Below are 25,100 nucleotides of genomic sequence, written 5' to 3' on the forward strand. Positions count from 1 at the left end.
GCAAGGGTCATTATCACCTTGGCCGCTTGCTTCTTCATAACTTCTATTCTTCTACCTCTGATAGCTTGCATCTTCAAACTTCTTCTCTGTCAGTGAAGTGATCGAAAACTAGAGAGAAAAGAGAGAGGAGAGTAAAAAAGCTTTCGATGGAATTGATGAATGAAATTAAAGAAAGGTGAATGCTATAGTACCTATAATGTGGTGTCTATTTACTAAAAAGGGTTAAAAGTTATTATTTTATTTAAAAGATATAAAAATAAATAATTTTTAAAAAATCAAAACTTACTACAAAAAGTAAGTTAGACAACATTTACGCAAAAATTCATAGGCACAGTAGAATTGGCCATAAAAAAATTAATTTCCTATTCCCCATGCTAAGTAACATGTGAGAGCTATAAAAGCCATCAAATCAATTTTGAAATTACTCTCTCCTATTACCAATGCCATAAAGTCCATTTAAATGAACTTGAATTCCATTCAAAGAGGGGAATAGGTATCTGTGCAAGGCAAGCAACTTTTGCTTTCTTCCCTCTTTTAATTTTGGACCAAGTTTTATTGGTCTTGCAACAAAGATTAAATTCGAATTTATACAACAATTTCTTGGCTCAACTAACATAATAATTCAGCCACATATCATATAGCATTTTTTTGCTCAAAACTAAATATTATTATCATATTAGACTTGTTTAATTTTCGACCCAATCATAAAATTTGTACACAACAAAATTATTAATCAATACAATAAAATTAATAACTTAATAATTTTATAATTTAATTATTTTTAACAATGTTTGATCATTATCATTCTTTAAAATTTTCCAAACTCGAGGAACTCCTAAGAATGATCCAACATAACGATCTCATCAAAATATTGCAATGGGTTCTATCCATCTATATTAAAGGTGTTAAGGAGTTAACCTGAATGGTTGACTATTAATCTAGGACAATTATTTAGAAAAAAAAAATAATTGCAATGGTATACTTACAATCCTTTTGCAAATTTTATAACTTACTAAAATATGATTTTTTATTTAAATTCTTTACAAAAGTAATTACTAGCTATAACTAATTTTTATTATATTAGACTAATTTAATTATAGTTAATTAATAAAATATCACACTTAACAATATTACTTGCGAAAATACATATGAATATAGTATTTGAAGGATATCTAATAAATTAGTGGTGTAATTAATTTCCTATGTTAGAGTTGGCGAAAGCTAGTGCACTCTAGGTAAACTAGGGAGTGCAACACTCTTTAAAAATTAATCTACTATCAAAGGTTATCAGGTAAATTTAATTTATTTATTATTGTTATTATTTTTTTTTGTCATAGGCTGAACAAACAAACCGGCACTAACAAAAATACTAATTCCCTCATTTAACACACGGACGACCTTTGCACCAAAAAATACTCAAGAAAATTTGATTGAATTCCTCCATTACTCTATTATTGTCGATGTGATGATGTCTTCAAGCATTTTCACTGTTTTATTTGTTGGCAGATGCTTCCATTATCGTTCTGACTAATCACAGATTTTAACGCTTTTGAATCCACCACATTCCACATCTATCATAAATGATCTTCAAAGACGCATGTCTGTCGCTGCTGCTGGTTGGCTAACTCCAAACGCAAAATCGATTATGTAGAAGAATCACGGTTTCTATGAAGGCTCCATCAGATGACGACATAGTCAAAGCACAAAATAGATGGCAGTTACAATAAAGTTCATTATCTTTTATTTCAAATTATCCTCAAATTGTACATAATAAAATAAAAAATAAAAATATAATTATATTTAAACAATTATTTGTATTATTTTTTTATTAATTTATTCAAAAAATAATTAAATTTTAAAGTTAATTGGTATAAAATATTACAGATATAAAATTAAGAAAAAATTTTATTTGTATAAGAACGAGCCTAATAAATAATTATTCTATTTAATATATAATTAAGAATATTTCTTTCTTTATCAACGAGTTATAGTTCAAATGACATAATTTTCATTAACTTTTTAAACATTAATTATTTATTTACATGCAATATAGAAATAAATGAATATAATATTTATTAAATAAACGCAATTACATAAAATTTTTTATTGTCATAGTGTTTGAACCAAATAAAAGAAAATATTATTTTAAGAAAAACTAATAATATATTTTTAATAATATTCTTAATACAAAATAATAAATTTTAAATAATTTTTTAAATAATATATATTAACTAAAATAATATAATTATCCAAAATAATATATTATAAATATAATAAAATAACATATTTCAATAAAAAAATTGTTAATAATTTTAATTATATAAATATTTTTTATATAAATTTTTGTTTCGTACAAAATAAAATTATTATATGTTTGTTTGATTTTTATGTTGTATATATGTTCTTTTTAATTAAATTTATATAATACAAAAATTTTTATCTTTTTATTCATATTTAATGTTTTAATTTTGTTTCACACAAAATAAAATTATATATATATATATCACAAATTTTTTTATCATTGTCTTTATATTTAATATTATAATTTTATTTCACATAAAACAAAATTTACTTAAATTTTAATATTATATATATATAACACAAAAATTTTTATCATTGTGTTTATATTTAATATTATAGTTTTATTTCACACAAAACAAAATTTATTTAAATTTTAATATTATATACATAATATATATTTAATATTTTTTTTAAGATTCTAATATATCTTTTTTTTCTGGATTTAGTACATGAATTTTTTAACTTATTTTTTATGTATTATTTATTTTAATTCTAAAGTCTAATAACTTTTTTTTGTACAGACATGTTGTTTTTAATATTTATGTACTATTTTTTATTTTGAACTTCAGCCCAATATCTGAGATTTACAAAAAAAATCTAAAACTTGTAAAAAAATGATTAACCTGATTAACAGGTTGCCTTTTTAAATTTAGACCATTCAAATAAAATATAATAAATAAAGAGTTCAGATTTAATGAATTCACAAGGTGTACAACACTCCATACTTAGCAAGGAGCGTTTAAGGATGAGCCGCTAGAGTTCCCTCTCCCCAGTACCATGGCTTTTATAGTTCTAACCCAATGAACAAGTGAGTTTATTGAATCAAGGATTTTTAAAATAAAAAATTGATAAAATATTAAAATAAAAAATTAATTATTTTTAAATTAAAATAATAATACATATGTTTTATAAAAATTATAAAATTAATAATAATTCATTTTTACTTTACCACTTTACTCATTTTTCTCACTTGAAAGCATCTAAATTCGAGACAACAAAGTTCAAACAACTCTCTCTCTCTCTAACACAGCTATGTACGAATTAAGATCAACATCATCTGAGTATGTCCCACGGATTTATTGTCTTTATACAACATGACATGATAATGGCCAGTAGTAACTCGTTTTTCATAGCCGAAACTTCATTCAACACCCGTCTCCTTCCTTCAATGGCTGCCATCTATCACCGTGACCAATCATTTTTCATTTACTCCTTTTACATGTTCTCAGTGAGACATTCTCTCTTTCTCATTCAATGGCCTTCGTTTCTTCCAAACCTCACAAAAGCCCTCTCCTTTCGCTCACATAAGCCACACCCATCAACTCTTTCTCATTCAATTCCAAATGGGCACCCCAGAAAACACCCAAAGGCAGCAACTTTTGCCAAAACAAGCTGAACCCCCAACTGGGTCCTCCACTTCTTCCCCTTTGATCCGAACTTTGGGTCTTCATGTTCTTAGGCTGCTCAATTGGGTTGTTCCACTGGTTCTCTTCCTCGGTGTTGATTTCTGTTTCAAGAAAGTGTTCCAAGCAGCTTCCTTTGAGTTCCCTAGTGCCTTGTTTGTCATGTTCTGCATATTCGCAGTTTTGATGGTGCTTGATTATGTTAATCCCTTTGCAGCTTTGGCCTTCTTGAATTTCTTTGATCCTGGGGTTATGTTTATTAATAGATGGTTACCTTTGTTCTATGTTCCTTACTTGGTGGTGCTACCTATTTCTGTTAGAGAAATTCCAGCTTCTTCTGCCATCAAAATTTGCTGTATTATAGGTAGCGTTTGCATGTTTTCTTAGTTTGATTATTTATTTATTTTTATAAGTTTTTTAATAGATGTTAATTTAGATTAAGGTTCATGCTGAATCACTTGTTAGTATAATCTAGTGTTTACTTATACTTGCAATTCGTAATTTAACATTATATACACACAGGATTTATAAAATTCAATGATGGATTTGTCAACAAATTATAAATGTAATTAATAATTATAAATGTATAAAGACTTAAAGGTCTAAGATCATTCAGCATATACTTTATTCTCTATTACGTCACTCTTTGGGTTCAGTGCAAACTGCTATGCTGTTTTCATAATCTAGTGTTTAGTACTTTAGTGCATTTTAGCTGGTTATTAAAATCAGAAAATCTGCTCCAATTGAAATCTTTCATTTGTATCGTTCGGTTGACTGGTTAAACTCTTGTTATGGTTAGAATAAGGTTATATCGGGGGAGAAAGTGTGGGGTTTTAATTGGATTAAGGATGGTTGTAGGGTGAAATAAGTATTGAAAAGAACACAGTTTGGACCAAAGCCAAAATTCCTGGTTTCATGTAGATTTGTTTGTGTAATTGATGTTTTTGTTTACTATGTAATGGTGAGAGTTGTTAATGCTGTGCAGTTGGAGGATGGCTGGCTACACTTTCTGTTTCTGGTTTTACAGCTATAGCTGTAAGAAAGGCTGTGAAGACCGAAATGATCGATCCTGAGCCTATGGAAAAGCCCCCTTCATTCTCCTCCATTGAATTGTGGTCATGGATTGCGGTTTTCCTTGTATCGTTCATCATGGCATTGCTTTTCCCAACAGCACTTGGGACAGGTGCCAGAACATGCTTTTTGTTCTATCTTGCATCCACAGTAGTAGGCTACATTGTTGGCTCCGGGTAAATGATTCCTCTTCGTTACTGCATATATATGTTGACTTTGTCTGATGAAATTATATGGCAAAGAAAGCGAGATGTTCCTATAGAAAATGCTATTAGCACTCTACAGTCTACAACATAAACCACTGTTTTTTTCCCTTTTGCAACTTTGTTTCCAGATTGCCATCAAAGGTGAAAATGATCTTCCATCCAGTAATATTCTCCTTAATATTTCCCAATCTAGTGGCTTACGCTTTTGGTTTGCTGTCCAAGCAGGGGTATGATGCTGCTCTAGGTATAGTTGAAATTTTGACAATTCAGATATGTTTGGTTGAAGGTTTAGGGTCCATGGATGAGTTCCCTTTCTAACTTCACATAAATTCATCCGCGAAAACTTCCAGGCCATTTTTACGCCTCAACCAAACATACCTTAAATGGCTTTCTTTTGTTTAGCTGAGTTGAAACTACATAATGAACTAGTTATGTTGTGAATTTGTTATTCTTCTTTCAATATTGCAGGATTTTACCTTACAGAGTCATCATCTGATCCTGGAGCTGGTGACATTCTTTTGGAATTTTTAGGACCTGTTATTCTTTCCTTTGCTTTCTCTATGTTCAAACAAAGAACGGTGACCATCTCAGTTTTCACTGAATAAATCCTATAATGCAACAAAACATTTCAGCATGTTCTTTTTGATATGCAAAAATGAGGAAGCCATCAATTAATAGTTTTTCTAATGTATTTTATTCAGCTTATGAAAAGGCACGCGGCTGAGATTTTCACCTCTGTCATTGTCTCTACACTATTCTCATTGTACTCAACTGCCATTGTTGGACGTCTAGTTGCATTAGACCCATCATTAACTGTGTCCATTCTACCCAGATGTATAACGGTCGCATTGGCACTCAACATCGTGTCACTTTTCGAAGGTAGATTTTCTGTATACACAGTTGCTTGGCCTTAATTTGTTCTATTCAAGCAAAAAGGTAAACAATTTCCAGCTTTGAAATTTTGTCCATGGTATCTGCAGGTGCCAATTTAGCTCTCACAGCAGCTGTGGTTGTTGCAACTGGTTTGATTGGAGCAAATTTCGTGCAATCAGCGCTTAATATACTCCGCCTTCATGATCCAATTGCTCGAGGAATAGCAGCTGCATCAAGGTAAATTCCACAATACATAGATCATTCGGTTGAAATAAGAAACTGCATCTATGCAACTTCATTGACCTGAATAAGTTAATGATCAATGACACTGTTAATGATTCGAGAAATACACCATTCAAATGACTAACTACATTCTTCTTCAATGATATACCTTAATATGGTGCACAAATACTTCAGTTATGCTGCCTTAGATTTTTTTTATATAAGATTGTTCATTCTAACTATATATTCAATATCATGTATGAATATACATTTTCTATTTAATAGATATTTCCGTATTTGTATTTTTACGTATCATAGTGTATCGGACACAATACTATGCATTCGAGCGAATACAATTTAGATGCTTATGTTGCTTGCAATGAAAACAATGTGTACAGTTCCCATGGGCTGGCGACAGCGGCGTTATCAGCAGAGGAACCGGAGGCGCTCCCGTTTAGTGCCATTGCTTATGCTTTGACTGGCATTTTTGGATCTTTATTTTGCACAATTCCAGCAGCAAGACAAAGTTTGCTTGCAATTGCTGGCTCTGGGTGGAATAGTTAGCACTTAGATCATGGATCATACTTGGAACTTCTTGTGCTTATTCCTTACAATGTCATATCTTTTATTGGGAACAAATGTGCTGAGCGATATTATGTGTTGATCATTAATTTGTCTTGTGTATTTAGTCATGTTTGGAAAAATAAAAGTTAGTTAACATATATATGTATATATATCCTTGTGACTCAATTTATGGAACAAAATCAATAAAATGATATTTGTCTCTAAATTTGTAATTTATAGATAGCAGTAATCCTTAATTGAATAACTTTTTTTAACATGAATATAAATCAACTAATGTCCACGTTATAAATTCATGTATACACTACTAAACCGTCAATAAGTTAAAGAATCCAACTCTGTGGTACTTTATTATGCTTAAAATAAAATAGGATGTACTCCAACAAAGAATCAATCAGCCACAGCATGTTAATAATATTGCACAACATTGTGTCTACCAAAAAAATGCCGCTTTGAACAGGCACATTCAACTCTTAACAGTTCCAGCAAAACAAGATGAGAAAGAAATTGCTTCGTAATATTGCTCATTCTACAAAGATTCTTAACATGTGAAAGTGGACAAATGATAAGAGTTAAAAAAGCAACATGTGAATGTGACCACAAATTCCACTTTCTGCAGTAACTGGCAGCAACTTACTATGCTTTCTAACCACAAAAACTCAGTTTCTTCATAACTTTGGCATAAGCTACAGGTACAGTGGCTGGTTTTCTCAATCTGCGTTTTGATTTCTTTGACTGCATTGAATATAACAAATTCATCAATTTCAAGGAAAATGTACTATCCTGATTTCCTGAGATGCAATAATGCACTTGATATGCATAATATAGTATATGGCCACTCACACATCAATTATACCAGATAATCAGTCAAATTGTATCTAGATGTCCAATTATGTACATATACCAAAAGATGAGGGTGATAAATAAAAGAGAACAAAAGAGAAATTTTTCAAAGGCCTTATGTATACCTATTTCAACGTATCAAAGTCACCAAAAATAACTTAGATCATATACGTATATATACATGCAATGGCCCCAAAGTGGAGTGTCTATGCGTTTACATCACCTAATCAAAATGAAGAAGAATTGAGAAACATTGCAATGGAAGAATTGAAGAGAAACAAATTCTTGAAAATCAGGTTCATAAAAAGTACAGATTCTGATCATATCTCACTCTCCCTGAGAATATGAGAGTATAACTCCAGAGCCAAACCAGACTGCTTAAGTGCACCGTAGGGAAACTAAGATCAGAACTTAGGATTCTTAATTGTTATTGAAGCATGGGCCAATTCATTTGTGTGGAGCCAGACCAAAATGCAGCTATGAGGTTTAGAAGCTCAGGTTATTTTTATAAGGATGTAAATGAGAGTTTGGCATTTTGGAGTTATTTAAGAAGAGGGAGTGGAACATTGGAATCCACTCAAAGCATCAAATCTGTGTCCCAGTTTGGTAATCAAAGAGTGACATGAATCCTACAAACAAAATACTGGGTTATCATGTTTTGTTCTACTTAATTCCTTGCCTCCTCATACCATTTAATTGCAAGTCATTCCCTTGTATATGATGGGGAAAAGACTGCACACGCACTTGCTTCTAGCACTCAATCGGCGAGTCTCAATCGGGGAGATTACAGCTCCCATGAGATATTAGGGAATATTGTATACATTGCTTACCATCATCCACCACAAGTACATGCCCACATCCAGGGCTCTGAATGCTTTGATAAAATCACAAGTTTAGCCATGGATAAATGCAACAATATCACAATGACCTATATCCAATACATCATACGTGGGACAAACACCACTGATGTCAATATTCACTATTTTTATATTTTGAAAACTTCATCCCCCCAAACTTTTATGATACATTGACATTATCAAACTACAGTTAATCTCATTGCTCAATCAAATTTCATAACTCTGATTCCTAAGGAAACACAAGCTTTTCTATTTTGTCCTAAAATCTAATGACAAAATTCAATTTACAGGCTCTACTATTTTGTCCAGATATAGTGTTTGAAACATGTGAATTATTTTTGGTCATCTAATTAACACCTAATGAAATGTTACATGTCAATTTTGGGAACGAGTTTTATATTGTTATTTATTTTTCACTAACAGAACAATAGAACTATTGAAGACCCTAACAAAACAACCACAGTCCACATAAGGATCAATAATTAAGGCCTTATTCAAGCTACCCAACTAAATCTTAAAAAATAAAATAAAATAAAATATGCCAACCTTCAAATGAGCATTGTGGCGTTTCCCCTCATGCCAGCGTCTGATGGTTCCATCTTTCAATGTTCGAAACCTCAACTTGTAAGACCTGCACAGCATTGCCAAAAATGACTCACTCACTCCAAACACCCCACAAACGAAAAATCCAAACTTTGAAATTCTAAATTCTAAAGAATATGACATAAAACATTTAAAATAAAAAAAGCACGCACGAATAAGACTTCATCTTAGTTTTCTTAATCTTAGAAGTGACTGGGGTCATTGGCTTTCTCTTCAGCTTCCTTTCCCTTGATGATACATGCCGCACTTGAACCAACTACAATAATAATATTATTAATTATGTGTAAAATAAAAAGAAGCTAATTTCACTGTTGATCATTTAAAACAAGAAAGAAAAAAAAAACATTTTTTGCTGTTTTGTGGAAATGAAAAACTTACGGAGGGAGAAAGTGGAGAAAGACGAGATGGGAGACGAGAAAATGAGAAATGAGGTGAAGACGAGAAATTGAAGAGAGAACGAGAAGTGAAAGTGAGATTGCTGGAAGCAGGGAGGTGGAGGGATTGCAACGGCGGCGCGTGGTGGATGAGACACCGGAAAATTGGTGTAAGTGGCGGAGAAGACTGGGGCGAATTAACGGCGAAAGTACGTAGCTTAGTCAACCATCGCTGCATCATTGTTTGTTGGTGGTGTCACAGAAACGTGATTCTGGCTATGGCGACTTCTACTTCTTCTCTGAGCTGCAACCAAAACCTGCAATGGCGAAACGCTTTTGTTTGTGCCTTTCATTTTGGGGAATTTTTTTTTCCAGCTGATGAAAGAATGGGCCTTGTGGTCCTTATGGGCCTTGGAGGCTTGGTTTAATTGACATCTTATGTGCCTCCCAAAAACCCCACATCGGGCATAACAAAAAAAAACCATATCGGGGTTCAAATATCATTGGTGGGAAAAAAAGAACCCATGTAGTGTAGTGCAATATGCGTGAGTGTGTTGTATTGTAAAAGAGAAAAAAAAATATAAAAAATCTTGTAGTCTAAATTGCCTGCAATATATAAGTCAAATATTGAGACTCAATTTGTAGAATAATATATATCTAAATAAGTACTAAAAAATTTTGCATCGAACACTCTTGTCTTTGAAAAAATTTTATTAGGTTAAAGTCTTTGAACTTTATAAAAGATATACAAGTCTTTCTGTCACAGTTTTAAAGATTTTTTTTTAAAGATAATAGGTTATATTCTATTAATTATTAAAAAATAAAATATAAAAATATTTAAAAGTATGACAGCATAATAAAAGGTGGAGATTTTTCAAAACAATACATTGAGTATTCATCCAACGGTGCTCGAAAAACGAAAAAAATCTTAAAAAAAAATGATAAGTCAAATTGAATGAAACTAAGAGTTTGCCTCATGAAAATGATGATCTAAACTGGGAGTTCTTTGGAGACGACATTGAAGTAGAACCTTTAAAAATTAATTTCAGCAGTTCCAGCAAATGATGGCAAGCAATTGAGGATTACGGTCAGCATTCTTCAACGGGTTAAGTATGTCTGTTGATGCAGTCCACCAAGTCCAAAAGTCGTTAGGAATCTGAGGGGGAAGACAATCATGAAGATAACTTTGAGATCATACTTCTTTAATTCTAGAGCAATCGATCAAACAATGAGTAGTTGTTTTTGTTGCTTCATGACAACAGGGGCATATTAACGATATAGATGGGATGCGGTGATGAATCTGAGTAAACACCAGAAACCGGCCATGGAGAGCTTTTTAGATAAATAGCTTAATTTTGTGAGGCAATTTCAACTTCCATAGATCAATCCACGGCTTTTTCTTCTGCATATAATTTGGGAAAAGCTCCAAAGGCGAATAGTAAAATAAATAGCCAATTCTGTAACCTAAAGTTGTATCATATTGCTTGGATTTGTTCAAAATCCATTGCAATTTGTCCCTACTCTGCTGAATTTTAACTAACAAAATCTTGTCTGCAACGTCTTGCGAAAATAATTCTTGAATGAGATTCTGATTCCAATTCCTGTCTTCCATAATTAGATCTTTAACTATTGGAACCAACTCAGAAGTATCCTGTCTGTTTGGCATGTTAGAAATCATAAAAGGATACGGAGGAGGCAGCCAAGGATCCTCAAATGTTCGGATATTCTCTCCAGTACCCACAACCCAGTTAAGACCTTTTTCAACAATCTTTCGGCCTTCCAGTATGCTCCTCCATCCCCAAGAAGGTAAGACTCCAATTTCTGTCGTTATAGCATTACCATTGCTAAAGTACTTACCTCTTAAGATTTTGGATAATAGGAAATTAGGCTATGTTATGAGTCGCCAAAACTGTTTGCCTAAAAGTGCCAGATTTTGGATTCTGAGATCTTTAAATCCAAGGCCTCCTTCTATTCGTGGGCGAGTCGTAATGTCCCAGCTAACCCAAGCTATCCGCCTTTCAGAACTTTTTTGTCTCCACCAGAACTGAGAAAGTAGAGAGTGAATTTTCGAAATTAAACCATCAGGCAACTTTAAGCAAGACAATGCATAAATAGGAATAGCTTCTCCCACTGCCTTAAACAATACTTGTCTACCACCTGACGATAGAAGATTGCGCTTCCACCCTTAGATTCTTTTCCGAACCTTCTCTTTGATCACACTAAAAGAAGCATTTTTCGATTTAGAGACTGTAGAAGGCGAACCAAGGTATCTATCCTGAGTCCCAATATGATTAATATTCATAGAGCTAGCAGTAGTGTATGAGTAGTGGAGGGAGTGTTGTGGCTAAAGAATACAGCAGATTTATTAAGATTTACCTTCTGGCCACTGATGCTTTCATAAGAGTTCAATAAATGTAGGATGTTTGAACATGCCTCAGGATTAGCCTTAGAGAACAAAATGGAATCGTCAGCAAAGAGGAGGTGGTTGACCTTGGGACATCACCTATGTATTTGAAGACCCTGAATTAGTCTGTTTTGTTCTGCCTTGTATAGGAAGAAGGAGAGACCTTCTACACAGAAAAGAAAAAGATATGAAGATAGAGGATCTCATTGTCGAATACCTCTATTTGGTTTGAAGAAATCATAAGGTTGTCCTTTCACAATGACAGAATAAGAAACAGTTGTCACTAATTCTCGAATCTACATGATCCATCAGGAGTCGAAACCAAACTTCTCCAATATAAACTAAAGAAAGTCTCATTCCACCATATCATATGCCTTACTCATATCTAATTTTAGTGCCATTTCATTTTCGAGTCCCCTTTTTTTGTTCTTCAAGTAATGTATACACTCATGAGCAATTAGGATATTATCAGAGATTAATCTGCCTTTAATAAAAGCACTCTGCGTAGGGCTAATTAGTCTATTCATCATACCCTGAAACCTATGTACAAGTAATTTATAGATAATCTTGTAAAAGACTAATGATAGGCTTATTGGTCTTACCTGAGTCATATCTTTAGCATAAAAAATCTTGAAAATAAGACAGATCTGAGTGTGGTTAAAACCCTTCAAAATTCTGCCCCCTGAAAAGAAGCTCTTAACTGCTCGAAACACATCACCACTAAGTATGTTCCAGAAGCTTTGAATAAATTTTGCTGTCATACCATCATCTCTTGGAGCACTTTGAGGATGAAAGCTAAATGTTGCACATTTCACTTCTTCCATAATCACTGGTCTTTGAAGCCTACAGTTCAAAATCATTAAACAGAGGTTCAGGGTTCTCATGACAAGTGGAGGAGAAGATGTCCTTGAAATAAGATTCAGTCACAAAAACAATACCGTCATTTGAAGTAGCCACTTTACCATCACTGCTAGTTAGTTGCCAAATTTTATTCCTTTGGATTCGATTTCTAAATTTCTAATGGAAGAAAGCTGTATTTTGAATACCAGATTTGAGCCACTTGACTCTAGACTTATCTTTCTAATAAGATTTCTCATTTTGCAATGATTTCTCAAGTTTGTCCTCTATTTTTGAAATGATATCGCCTCCATCAATTCCTGCTAAACGAAATTTCTCTAATTCAGACTGTAGTAAATCAATCTCCACCTTCGAATTAGATCTGTGTTCTTGCTTCTATTTGATAATCTCATGCCGACAACGCTTTGTTTTTTGAGCTAGAATATACATGTAGGGGTGGCAAGCGGGCCTAAATCCACCGGTCCGGCTCGGATAACCCACTAAAAAAGGCGGGCCATACTGAAAAATTGGAAATGTAAAAGAGCAAAAGCTCCCCTAACCCGCACCGCTTAAACCACGAGTTTTGGCAGGGCGGAGCGGGCTTCCCCGCCGATCTTAGTTTTTTTTGTAAGGGGGTATATAAACTGATATTGTACCCACGAGAGTTTTCCTCCGTGTGACAAAAATATCCTATTTTGGTTAAGTGCTTACTTCGTTATTATACGAACCTACGTGGCATCCCAACCCTCCAAAACCCTATACCTCTTCAATTCCATTTCTAATTTCAATCACCTATTCCTCTTTCATGACAGCAGCTTCCTCCTCCTCTGCCGCCAATGCTGCTTTTCCGTTCCTTGGCACCATCGCTTCATCTCCGCACTTTGCTTCCCAAATCCTAACTCTTCCTCTTTTCCAAACCCCCTTTAGAAAGCAGTGAGAAGCTCCAAACAATCACAAAATATCTATGGGGATGGGAAATACCATGCCATGCCTCCATCAAAAGCAAGCTTTGGAATTACTTGGCACTTTTGTCCAGAGAAAAAAAAACACAAAGTGAATGTGAATAATATTACTCTCAAGAAAAGCACTTGAACTCCGAAAGCAAAAACTCGTGTATAAATAAAGGTTGGTTCTGAACAACACAAATACGAACACATATCCTACTACTGTTTCACTACTCTAGCAAATAATAATGGCTTTGCTTAATCTCTTTTCCATCTTCATGCTTTTACCCTCATCATTTGAAGCTTCACTTTCATCAGCATCGAAACCCAAGACCTGAACTCCATGATTGCACAAGCCTGCATGAACATCGAAAACCAAAACTCAAGCCTCGCTAACATCCAAAACGAGTTCGTCAAGATCGGTCCGCAAGCTCCATTTCCGTGTTAAGCGCCGCACTTGGTGAGCAAAGTTCACCACGTTTTCCGTGAGTAACCACGAGCAACTAGCCATAGAAGACTGTAAGGAGCTTCTAGACTATTCCATTTCGCAGCTAGCATGGTCCATGGGAGAGATGAGAAGAATCCGTGGCGGAGATACATGCGCGTAATAGGGTTGATAGATGGTGTTAATTTTGCGGAAAGTCGAGCGCGAGAAATGGAGAATGGTTTGAAAAAGAGGGAGAGTTGGGAAAGAGAGCGTGAGGATGAGACGAAGGTCCAAAGGGACGTAAAAGCGGTGATGACGGCAGAGGAGGAGAAAACTGCCGCCATGAAATAGGGATGTGTGGTTGAAATTAGAAATGAAATTGAAGATGGATAGGGTTTTGGAGGGTTGGGGTGTCACTAAGTTCGGATAATAACGAACCAAGCACTTAACCAAAACAGGGTATTTTTGTCACACAGAAGGCAACTCTCGTGGGTAAAAGATCAGTTTTGATCTATCATGGGTACATATGTTAGTGTTATCATCTTTCATGGGTACAAATGGTCATTTATTCTAAGAAAAAAAAAGAAGAAAGGATGTAGATGAGGAGCCAAGTGGGAGTAAAAAGTAGAGGACCAAGATGAAAAGAATTTATCAAAAAGGTCACTGTCGTTATTGTGGTAAATCAGGACACACCTAGAGAAACTGTTCAAAGAGAACTGCTGATGAGGATGCTGCTGTTGCCCAACCCCCTGCTGCTAATGGTGGTGAAGCCACCCTTGTCCCACAACTCCCCACCAAAATTCAGCTTGAACTCAGTCAACTACCGTTGTCACAAACCGATGACTCTCAACAGGTACACAAAATTAGATAACATTCAAGCTTATTATGTGCATGTTCTTATGCACTTTTACTAACTATTCTATATGGCTTCACTAATAGGTTTTGTCTTCTCTTGTGAGGCCACCAAAACTCCCTCCCAAAAGGAAGTCCTCCAGCAATCAAGCAGCAACTACCCCACCTGCTGCCACCCCACTAGCAACCAGTCAACCTGCAACAAATCATACAAATCATTCTATGCAAGGTGCATCACAGGGGACCGTTACAAGGCTTGCTAACTTCATGAAGTTTGTTCCCAATCTTGGATTCAGACAACCCAGAAACAGAAAATGAAGACTAGGATTATTATGTTTAAGAGAAGATTATTTTGTTTAACTATTTTGATGAAGCAATGTGCTTTTTGAATTTTGAACCCAAGTGTTAGGAATTTTAGTTTTCAAAACTTGTGTTCTCAATATGTTGAGAACTTTTGATATACTTTTTGAATATTTTTCTGGCTCTGTAATGCCTATTTTGAATATGTTTTCTGCATTATGAATACATGAATATGGATTATGACTTTCTTAAATTGAGCTGTGGCAGATTTTTGGTTTCTTGGTCTCTGATATGCAATTAACATTAATTCCATTAGATGATTCCATTAGTAGTGCAGGAACAATTATTTACATATAACCTCTTGTTTATTCAAATTATAAATTATTCTTGCACATTCATGTCAAACAGTTTAATCTGCATTTCTTTCAACCAAAAGGACAAGTACAAATACATAAACAGAACAACATATGCATATCTCATGTCACTTATTTTTTGGCTAAATACAATTGACTCTGTTGCCTATCCAACCTTAAGACAAGTACAACAACTGTAATCAGCAGCAGCAACATACATGCAAACACCAAAATTCTCCCCCATTTTAAGAACTCTAATTTCATACTATAATCTTCCAAACTTCCAAGCAATCTTCATCCTCCATTCTTCGTTGTCATTTGAAGAGCTTGTTATACCATCACATGTTACCGTATCTTCTTCCAAAATTTTGTCCACCCACAGAAATAACCCACACCACCTCTTACCTGTAGTCTGCACCCAGGAAACTAAATCAACAAAGTTTACATCCAGAATTACAACAAACAACATCATGAAACACTTATATTGTAGTTTGGGCAACCCACGAACAGTTTTCTTAGATTAGAATCTGTCGCTGACCATCGCAACACTGATCTCGACCTGCACCTACACCATTTTTCTATTTATTCTCCTCGTGATACTTCCAAATGATCGTTGGTTGTTGGAGCTCGCAACTGTGTTGCTCGCGCTAGCCATAACGTGTGGTTTTGGAAGATGGAGAAGTCACTGCTGGTGCGACGGAGAATAGAGGAGAAGAGAGTGTGCGATGGAAAAGAGAGGAGAAGAGAGTCAATTGGGGGTTAGGATTTTTAACCTAAAATTAGAGACCAAATTGAGTCAAAATAGTTTACGACGCTACATCAGCTAGTCGTTGTGCTGCCAGCGTGTCACCAACGGCTCTAGGTCAACTTTTCAATTGCGGCAGTTGGACAAAATTGGTTGAAAGGACGACTCTGAGTTTTGGAGTGCAACTTCAGGGACAAATACGACTAATCTTTAACTTCAAAAATTATTATAAAATTCGAGAATAACTTCAGTGACCACTTTAAAACTTATCTCATCTTATAACTATCCATTTTGGCTTCTTGTTTCCGAAATTTTTATTAATTGAGAACGTATCATTATTTCACAAATACACTTATATGAAGGCCGAAATCAAGGCTGCGCCTAAGCAGCCGGCCGCCGTGCCATATAGGTTCAGCCAGCTAGACACACCTTGCCTTATTGAGAATTGGCTTCTCTTCAGGGATGGTCCGGTGAAGGCGCGAATCATTAGTCCTAGGTGCTGCGTGTGCGCCGCGCTAGCCACCGTGCTGGCCGCAACAATGCCAATAATGTACGGAATGAAGATGGCTGTGGATTTGAAGAATCCGGCCGGCAGGCAGAAGAAGACGCCGAGGCCGGTCGCAGCCGCCGTGATGAGCTTTGGGAAGTGTCCGTCAAGGTGGAAGGACAGGAATCCTAGGATTGGAACAGCCAATGCCAAACCTGTAGCCCAACCAATTGATGCCCATTCCAAAGCAGAGTAACTCGATCCACCAATTGTTTTACTTGTGAGCTTGATGTACCTGAAAGTCGTTAGATAATAATTTAGTCAAAGCTATCAAATCAAATTTTTACCATAGTTTTTGAAATGTACTATTTTACTTAAAGTGAAATAGTTGTTAGAAGATAGTACTGTACCAGAAGATAAAGGGAAAATAAAAATAAAAGCGTGAAGAGCCGTTTGAGTTTGTTAAAAAGTTATATGTAATGGAAACAGTTTCATGTTGTCGGCACTTTAAATTGCATGCTGTAATATAAAATAACAAACAAAGCGAGAGATAAATGGCGACAATCACTCCATACAAATTATTTAACGAACCAAGTGGCCTTCCTCATTGCTTTCAAAAAGCCAAAAAGAATTCACAAATTGCAACTTCATAATTAAAGCACCTACTTTAAATTTTTTTCCTTCCATGCCTAAGAAAATAAAGTGAAGTACCATATAATAGTGTATATATATATAGTACTTTTTAATATTATATGCTCGTATTTTATACTAAATTACTAATCTTAATTAAGGTTAAGTTGAACATAAGTTTACCGTTGTGGACACTATTTTTCATCATAAATATTCAAAAGGGTACCCGAAGACTTTTGGGTGAGTCCGACAAAGGCTTTTAAACTCCCTAGGTGGAAAGCATAGATTTTTTACTCCTTTTATTTTTCTCTCTCTTAATTTTTCTTTTTTATTTTTTTTTCCAATAATATGGGTTGGGAAGGGATAAGACTTAAGAGTAAGACATAGCATGGTTCTGTTTTTCTTTGTGCATCAAAGGGTGGAGATAGAAGCATAGTTAATAAATAAGGTTGATGTCCGGTGGATATGGATATGAAGGGTACCCATTTGATAGAAAGAAAAAAAAAAGGAATCTTAACCCTTGAGTGAGAGTAAAGTAACATTGTAAGAGAGCCACAATAAGGACACGGCTTTTCATGATTGCGAACTATAATGGAACCGGACCCAAAAGAATTAAAAAAAATAAAAAATAAATAAGCACTCTAATGGAACCCTATGCTTGGTTTATTATAAAGCTTGTTTTCCTAATAGTTTCTTTTCTTTTTTCCTTTTTTTTTTTGAGAAAGCAAAACCCCAAAAACAAAAAAATTCCTTTTTTTTTTCTTTCAACCTAACCCCTCCTCTCATTACCATCATCCATAACCACCAAACCCATTTGAAATTTTTTGAAACACCCAAGACTCATAACCTAGTTTAGATCAAAGACTGCATAACATGATACACAAAAGCAACCCTTTTTTTTTTACCAACTAAAAATTAAATTAAAATCTACATATTGTACTTCTACTAGGAAAAAAAAAAAGAAAAAATAGCAATTATTAAAAAAAATGAAATTAACTTTTGCTAGTGAAATGTTAAGCTATAAAAAAAATTCTAGAAAAACTTAAAAAAGAAAAAAAAAACTTGACTTTAAAAACATATAGGTACTCACAAGTGAAGTTCCTTTTGGGAGCAGTGTAGGTCTTGGTGGTTCTTGTTCCATTGTTGGAGTGAGTTAGTTGGCAAGTGTTGTAGCTGGCTTATTATGAGTGGGAAGAGAATTGGAACGACAACGGTTTGAACAAAGTAGAAACAGAACTCATAAAGATACCATCCAAACACTTCAAATCTTGATGGCTTCTCTCCAACTTCCTCATAACTACTTCCGTTATTGTTGTTGGTGTTGTTGGAGTTGTTGTAACCGTCTCTTGCTCTCAGAATCTTCATTGCACTGTTCTGAAGGTCTGGCCTTGAAGACCCGCTTGTAGTGCTACCACTCCTTCCTCCTCCACCTTGTGCTGCTCCTCCATGGTGACCTTCTGCTTCCACTGTTACTTCTTTCATGAGGACTAGTGTGAGAGAAAGAGAAAATGGTAGTAGCTGAAGAAGAAGATGGATGTGTCAGAGAAAGTAAATAATGGGGGTTAGGAGAGAAGAGAAAGAAGAGAAAGAAGAGGGAAGTGGGGTGTGTGTGTGTGGTAACAGAGGTGACAGTAAAGAAGGGTTTGGAAAACAGCTATAATAGTTTATAGACTAATAATAAACCCTTCTTGTAGGGTGATAAGAGGCTTTTAAAGGGGTCTTGCTAAGCAAAAACAAATTAACAAACAAAAATTAGATTATATATCCAAACAGGGGCTAATTTTTTTGGTAATGGATTAGAGGAATATATCATGTACAATTATAAAAAGTTGGTGTGTTTTTATGGATGTAAAGATATTTTTTAATTAAAAACTATAAATAGGAGACTTAAATTTGAGTGAGAGTAGAAAATTGAGGGTCTGATTTTGGGTGAAAGTAAAAAATTAAGGATCGATTTTTGGCGGGGTAAAAAATTGACGGTCGATTTTGGGTAAAAAACAAAAATAATTCAAAAAATTCAAATAAGAGGGACTGATTTGCGTATTTAAAATAAATTTTTAGTGTTAAAATATAAATTTGACTTTTAAATTTGTAAAATTTAAAAAAATACACATATCTGACCCTCAAATTTATAGTATTCATACAAAATAATAAAAGTTAAAAACATAATAAAAATGGTTTGAAGAAGACAAAAATGTCTAATACAAAATTTTTTAATAACCTATTTAAATATATACTCAATAAATTATATAATAAAAATATTATATGTATAAAAAAATAATTGTATATATTAAAATTATGTCATCAAAATTAATTATTAGTATAAAATATATACTAAAAATAAATTAAATAACACATTTACATAGTAACTGATTTTGTAAAAAAAATGTTATTAAATTTATTATTATATATTTACATATAAATATATATTTTTTATTTTATTTTAAATATATATTTTATATTTTAATTGCATTGTATATATATAACTGATTTAGTGATGAAAACAAACTTTTTTTAAGTTAAATAATTAATAAATATTTTTTAAATTAATTAATTTATTTATTATTTTATTGACTAATTGTTTCTAAAAAAGTATGATAATAAATCGTGTGAATAAGTAATAATTAAGAGAAAATACAAAAAATGAAAAAAGAAAAACATTATCTGACTGAAAAAAGATAGTTCATTGTCATTATTCACTTCGCATTTGCTTTTGTCTTCTTTTTAGTTTCTTAGGGGTAAAACTTATTTATATGATATAATACGAACAAAAGTAATTAAAAAAGTTAGGCAGGGAAGAGGACGTTAGCTAGTATTAATTACAATGGAGAGTATATGTACGGGTAACATATAAAATATTGGGAATTTGCTACTTAATTAAAAGTATTGTTAATGTATTATCTTTGTGTATATTTTTTATATTAAAAATAATTGATGAAAAAAATTAACAAGATACATAAAAAATACAATATATATATATATATATAATTATCCAAATACCATTTTTTTAATTAATATCTTATAAACAGGAAAAAAAACTTACAATATTTTTTAGTTCAACGTGCACATTCATGAATTACTGTACCTCTTAAACTATGTTTTTGGTTAGTTGTTGTCATTGGTACAAAAATACACAGGGGACACAAACTTATATTTAACTATTATTTAAAACTTATTATAAAAATGCGATTACTAAATTTGCTTATCTTTTATGAATATTTTTTACAAAAATATTATTCATATATTAAAATTAATCATTAATATATATATATATATAAATATATATAATTTATTTATTTTTAATATATATTTTATATTAATAATTAATTTTAGTAATTAATTTTAATGTACAAATAATATAACCGTAATGCTAGAATTTGATACTTTCATATAGAGACAAATTTATTTATTACTTTACAAACTCTTGCTTTGATAAAATGTTTAAACTAAGGACCTTATGGTATAGGTGTGTGCTTGGGAAAATGTGCATATTAATTAACTTTTGTATATATTTTATTATTATTAACAAATTAAATTGGCATGAACATGTATTGTATTCATTCATGTGTTATAGTGATTAAGTACCAGCGGTAACCGTCGGCTTGTTCGATATAATAAATTAATAACAAATTAATAATGATTAACGTGGTATATGGTGCTACCTAGATTCTGTCACATTGTGCAATGTTGCATCATTTTTCAGATTCCATTTTAATTAATCTCACTTGATTGCTTGTTGACAAATCCTAATTTGTAAACCAACAAAAACAACCTTAGCTTGGTCGTAAATCAAATTAAACCTCAAAATAATTGTGGTGCCAGAAGCCAGATTCTGTCACCTTTGTCCAAAGTTTGCAGCACGGGCATTGAGATACAGTTCTACTGTTCTAGCCAGTTGCATGATTAAGAAATTTCAGTTAGTTGGTGATAATAATATATGATGAAAAATAAAATAAAATAATACATACTAAGCAATGCAAATAGGCTAATTTTTTTGGTTATGGAAGAGGGACATGTGTTCTACGGGATTATGGAATGTGGGGATGTTACACCGAATTGTGAAAAGGAAGAAATTGGACCCTCCGAGTTCTTTGTTTTGAAAATTTTGTAAGCAAATCGGAGGGTCCGTTTTGCTTGTATACAAAATTCACATGGGAGAAAACGGACTGTGCGATATGTCTTCATCAAAACGGAAGGTCCGTTTTCTTTGTTGGTTTTTTTTATTTTTATTTCGTTATACTAGTCGGTGGGTCCGATTTCTGCTTGAGATGAATTTTTTTTTAATTTACAGAAAATCGGAGAGTCCGAATTCCCATCAACAATTCACAGGATTTGATTACTGTGTTCCTGACACCACAGTCTGGTAAAACTTCCCTCCTCTCCATATCTGCGTCTTACACTAACGATGGCTCCATAATAAAATTAATTTCTGCAATAATAATGGTTGTTTATTTGTTCCGTTGCATATTAATTGTTTTAATAAGACTAAAGTGATGACTACTCCTAAGAAACTTAATTAGCTTATTTGCATATTAAGGTACAATAATTATGTTTGTTATGAAGTGATCAAATTAATCAAAGTCACAGTTTGCAGAGACAACTGACTTGATTTGAAGTTTGCATGGTAACTTTGATGTAACTCCACCACAAGAAGGTTTGGCTATATATACATAATAATAAACTACATATTTTCCTTGATTTCACACTTGACCTCATTTGAAGGATGCATATGGTAACGTTAATCAAACTCAACCAGGGACCTGAATGCATAAACTATATGTTTTATTTTTGTTTATTTTGCTTCTCTGCTACGGTTTTGAAAGCCTCGCTATATATAAATACATAGACTCAACAAGTGTACGTTTATGTACGCCTTGTGGTATTTAATTTTGTGTTTATTTCAGTTAAGTACATTTGTATTTAGATATTGTGATTAATTAGGATCACAAATAATAAACAAAAATATATGATTAATAAAACTCTCACTTGTAAAAAAGTGTAAATCACTCTTTTAATTTAATTAACATAATTAATTTTTTTCTATAATTATATTTTTTCATTTAATTATATCAAAAATTAATCTCAAATTTAAGGTTTGTTTGGATAAGTTCATGAGTTACTTTTTTTTTAATTTTTAACTTATAAAAATATACAGTATTAATGTTTGGTGTAATTTTTAAAACTAACTAGTAACTTTCTAAAAAATTATTTAAGTGTTCATAAAAAAGTTAAAAAAATGACTTTTTTGTAATAAAATTTTTTTTATCATATATTTTTTTAAAATAAGCACTTTTAGAAATAAAAAACTAAACACAAAATAATTTATATATAAGTTATTTTTAATATAAACACTTATTGATTAAACTAATTTTTAAATTTTTTAAAAGAAACTTAATTAAATTTTTTATTCAAACTGAACCTTAATATGAATCAAATTCCAAAATATTTTCTCTTATTCACAATTTTATAATTTTTTCAAATAAAAAATCTAAATTCTTATATTATTAATAATCTTAAAAAATATCTCAAATCACCTCAACACATTTTACAAAAAATCAAAACATCTTAAATTGTTAGTTTGTGACTTGAAACATAAAATAATACATAATAATAAATCATTACCAACTCATTAATGATAGATATTAAGTATTTAAAATTATAAATATTATACATATAAAATTATATATGTTAAACTAAAAATTTTAATAATTTTTACTATATAACTCATATTTTTATATAAAATATCATAAAAAAATAAAAAATAAAATATAAACAAAAATTAAAAAATAAATTTTTAAAAATAATTATTAGGTCATGATATTAAAATCAATAAATAAATATACATGATAAAAACATATTAGAGCAAAGATAAAGATTATTTTTTTATGAATTTAGGTCAAAATAAAGGTACATATCAAAATTATTATTTAAAAATTATAAAAATATTTAAGGCTTAATTTTTTAATGTATTTATTGCATATTTATTAAAATAAAAATAACAATTTTCATTAATAATACCTTAAAATACCTTCATTTTATTTTGTATTTTTTCCTTTTTTTGGACGGCAGAAACATGAATTTAAAGCTGGTAATAATTGATGACAGAAACTATAATAGACATGTGATGTGACTGACGTTGAAGTTGGTCAAATTCTTCATATCTAGTATTGGCCCAAACTCATTTATTTTGGGCTGCTGTGGATTTTGTGACTAAAAAATGCAGATATATTATCGCAGACCCAAAAAACATTGTTTATTTATTGTAAAATATATGACTTTTTAATGGTAGAAAAAAAAAATCTAACTTGGATTGATCGAGTGGTCAGCTCATTCGTCACTTTAAGCAAGTGTCGGGAGTTCGAGCCCTGCGTTGCATGCAGCAAAGGGACTATTTTGTTGAATAAACGAAAAAAGGACTGTTTATACTTTATAATGGTTTTGATTATGCGATTTGATTTATCATAAATCACCTCTATTTATTTTTCTCCAATTCAAGATTATTTCAATAGACATTGTTCCTAAAATGTCATGAATATTATGTTACTTGAAAGATTCTTTATGCTGTTTAATTAAAATGTGGGTTAATTCCATAATGCTTGAAGATACATAACAAATATTCTTTTAGAGTTAAAAATCAGGTATTCATCTTGTTTGTTGTTCACGAAGTACTTGGATAGAAATCGAATTGGACTAGATTTTTTGAAGTGTAGGAATATTAAACCATACTTGACAAACAAATTACTTCTTTTTATATAGTAGTTTGTCTAATGGGAGTTTACTTAATTACTTGTATATTTATCCTTATTTTTTTCCCTTAGTTTTTAGAGGTTAGATAAACCTAAAAGTTTTAAATTTTCGAAATTCAATAAAAATTGCTCTTTGTTGACATTTTTTTCCGTATTGAAATAGGATTTAAAAAATCTAAAAAAGAAACAATTAAAATTAGAGATAAACGCATATTAAAATCGGATCAAGTTCGCTCCAATCCGCACAAATATCATATAATCGAATCGGATTTAATATCCACTTTTTTTTTTTAGCTTGGATCCGATCCAATCCGATCAGCACATGCGGGATCGAATATCGAATATATTCGTAAAACATAAAAATATTTTAAAAAGTTTATTTTTATTAAAAATATCAATAAAATTTTATTTTTTTACTCTTTTAAACATGTTTACTCCTAAAATATTATTAAACATATTTTTTAAATAATAAAAATAAAATAATACAATATATATGATAATTATTAGTTGAAATAAAATATAAAAAAAATATTTATTTATTATGGATATGCAAATACTTACTTAAAATTCGCAATTCGGCACAAGGCAGGATTCAAACCCCCGACACTTACTTAAGCGGACGAGTGAGCTAACCACTCGACCAACGGATTGAATCTAATCCATGCATACTCCTAACAAAAATTAGATACAAACTACTAGAGATAAAGGAGGCTCCTCTGTGATCTCATAAAGGATTCTGATTAGCTCTGGAGGAGGGTTATTCCAAAATAAAAAAAAAAGTTCATATAATTCTAAACTCTTTTTTGCCTACCACTTGACATATCTATTACCTTCTCTAAAAATCTGAAAAAACAAATTTTCAAGCATTCTTTTTTAGCGCAAAAATTCTTTCTTCTTGGACCAATTAGTGAAATTCCCGTGTTCGGGCCTAGGGTTAAGCCCATAACACTAGTGAATAATAATCATAAGGTCAGATTGCTCCATGCACGAATGTTTTCTATGATGTTTGTGCTCAAAGGAGAGCTCTAGTTCCAAGACAA

General features: G+C 32.1%; 3 protein-coding genes across 3 annotated transcripts; 1 reads left to right on the forward strand and 2 right to left on the reverse strand.

Annotated features, from left to right (window-relative positions):
- The first annotated feature begins 3,283 nt into the window (after positions 1 to 3,283).
- On the forward strand, positions 3,284 to 6,866 carry LOC112747480 (plastidal glycolate/glycerate translocator 1, chloroplastic-like). Its single transcript, XM_025795514.3, has 7 exons — positions 3,284 to 4,068; positions 4,690 to 4,951; positions 5,110 to 5,225; positions 5,450 to 5,559; positions 5,683 to 5,860; positions 5,962 to 6,091; positions 6,475 to 6,866. Exons 1-7 carry the CDS (start codon positions 3,645 to 3,647, stop codon positions 6,638 to 6,640), a joined length of 1,386 nt encoding a protein of 461 aa, XP_025651299.1. The 5' UTR covers positions 3,284 to 3,644; the 3' UTR covers positions 6,641 to 6,866.
- Positions 6,867 to 7,045: 179 nt separating this feature from the next.
- Positions 7,046 to 9,730, reverse strand: LOC112747481 (uncharacterized). The gene is made up of 4 exons (XM_025795515.3): positions 9,340 to 9,730; positions 9,114 to 9,217; positions 8,905 to 8,989; positions 7,046 to 7,393 (listed from the first exon to the last, which is right to left on the reverse strand). The coding sequence occupies exons 1-4, from the start codon at positions 9,574 to 9,576 to the stop codon at positions 7,304 to 7,306; spliced, it is 516 nt and encodes a 171-aa protein (XP_025651300.1). The 5' UTR covers positions 9,577 to 9,730; the 3' UTR covers positions 7,046 to 7,303.
- Positions 9,731 to 16,448: 6,718 nt separating this feature from the next.
- LOC112747482 (uncharacterized) lies at positions 16,449 to 18,999 on the reverse strand. Its single transcript, XM_025795516.3, has 2 exons — positions 18,405 to 18,999; positions 16,449 to 16,979 (listed from the first exon to the last, which is right to left on the reverse strand). Exons 1-2 carry the CDS (start codon positions 18,794 to 18,796, stop codon positions 16,550 to 16,552), a joined length of 822 nt encoding a protein of 273 aa, XP_025651301.1. The 5' UTR covers positions 18,797 to 18,999; the 3' UTR covers positions 16,449 to 16,549.
- Positions 19,000 to 25,100: the final 6,101 nt, after the last annotated feature.

Source organism: Arachis hypogaea, chromosome 15, assembly GCF_003086295.3.
Source record: "Arachis hypogaea cultivar Tifrunner chromosome 15, arahy.Tifrunner.gnm2.J5K5, whole genome shotgun sequence".
Classification (NCBI taxonomy): Eukaryota; Viridiplantae; Streptophyta; class Magnoliopsida; order Fabales; family Fabaceae; genus Arachis; species Arachis hypogaea.

Coding starts and splice junctions, on each gene's coding strand:
- LOC112747482 (XM_025795516.3), bottom strand. CDS start 18,796: ATGAAAGAAGTAACAGTGGAAGCAGAAGGTCACCATGGAGGAGCAGCA. Junction 16,980..18,404: donor TCCCAAAAGGAACTTCACTT/GTGAGTACCTAT, acceptor AACGACTTTCAG/GTACATCAAGCTCACAAGTA.
- LOC112747480 (XM_025795514.3), top strand. CDS start 3,645: ATGGGCACCCCAGAAAACACCCAAAGGCAGCAACTTTTGCCAAAACAA. Junction 5,226..5,449: donor GGGGTATGATGCTGCTCTAG/GTATAGTTGAAA, acceptor TCAATATTGCAG/GATTTTACCTTACAGAGTCA. Junction 5,861..5,961: donor CATCGTGTCACTTTTCGAAG/GTAGATTTTCTG, acceptor TGGTATCTGCAG/GTGCCAATTTAGCTCTCACA.
- LOC112747481 (XM_025795515.3), bottom strand. CDS start 9,576: ATGATGCAGCGATGGTTGACTAAGCTACGTACTTTCGCCGTTAATTCG. Junction 8,990..9,113: donor ACTAAGATGAAGTCTTATTC/GTGCGTGCTTTT, acceptor AATGCTGTGCAG/GTCTTACAAGTTGAGGTTTC. Junction 7,394..8,904: donor GCCACAATGCTCATTTGAAG/GTTGGCATATTT, acceptor TATTCAATGCAG/TCAAAGAAATCAAAACGCAG.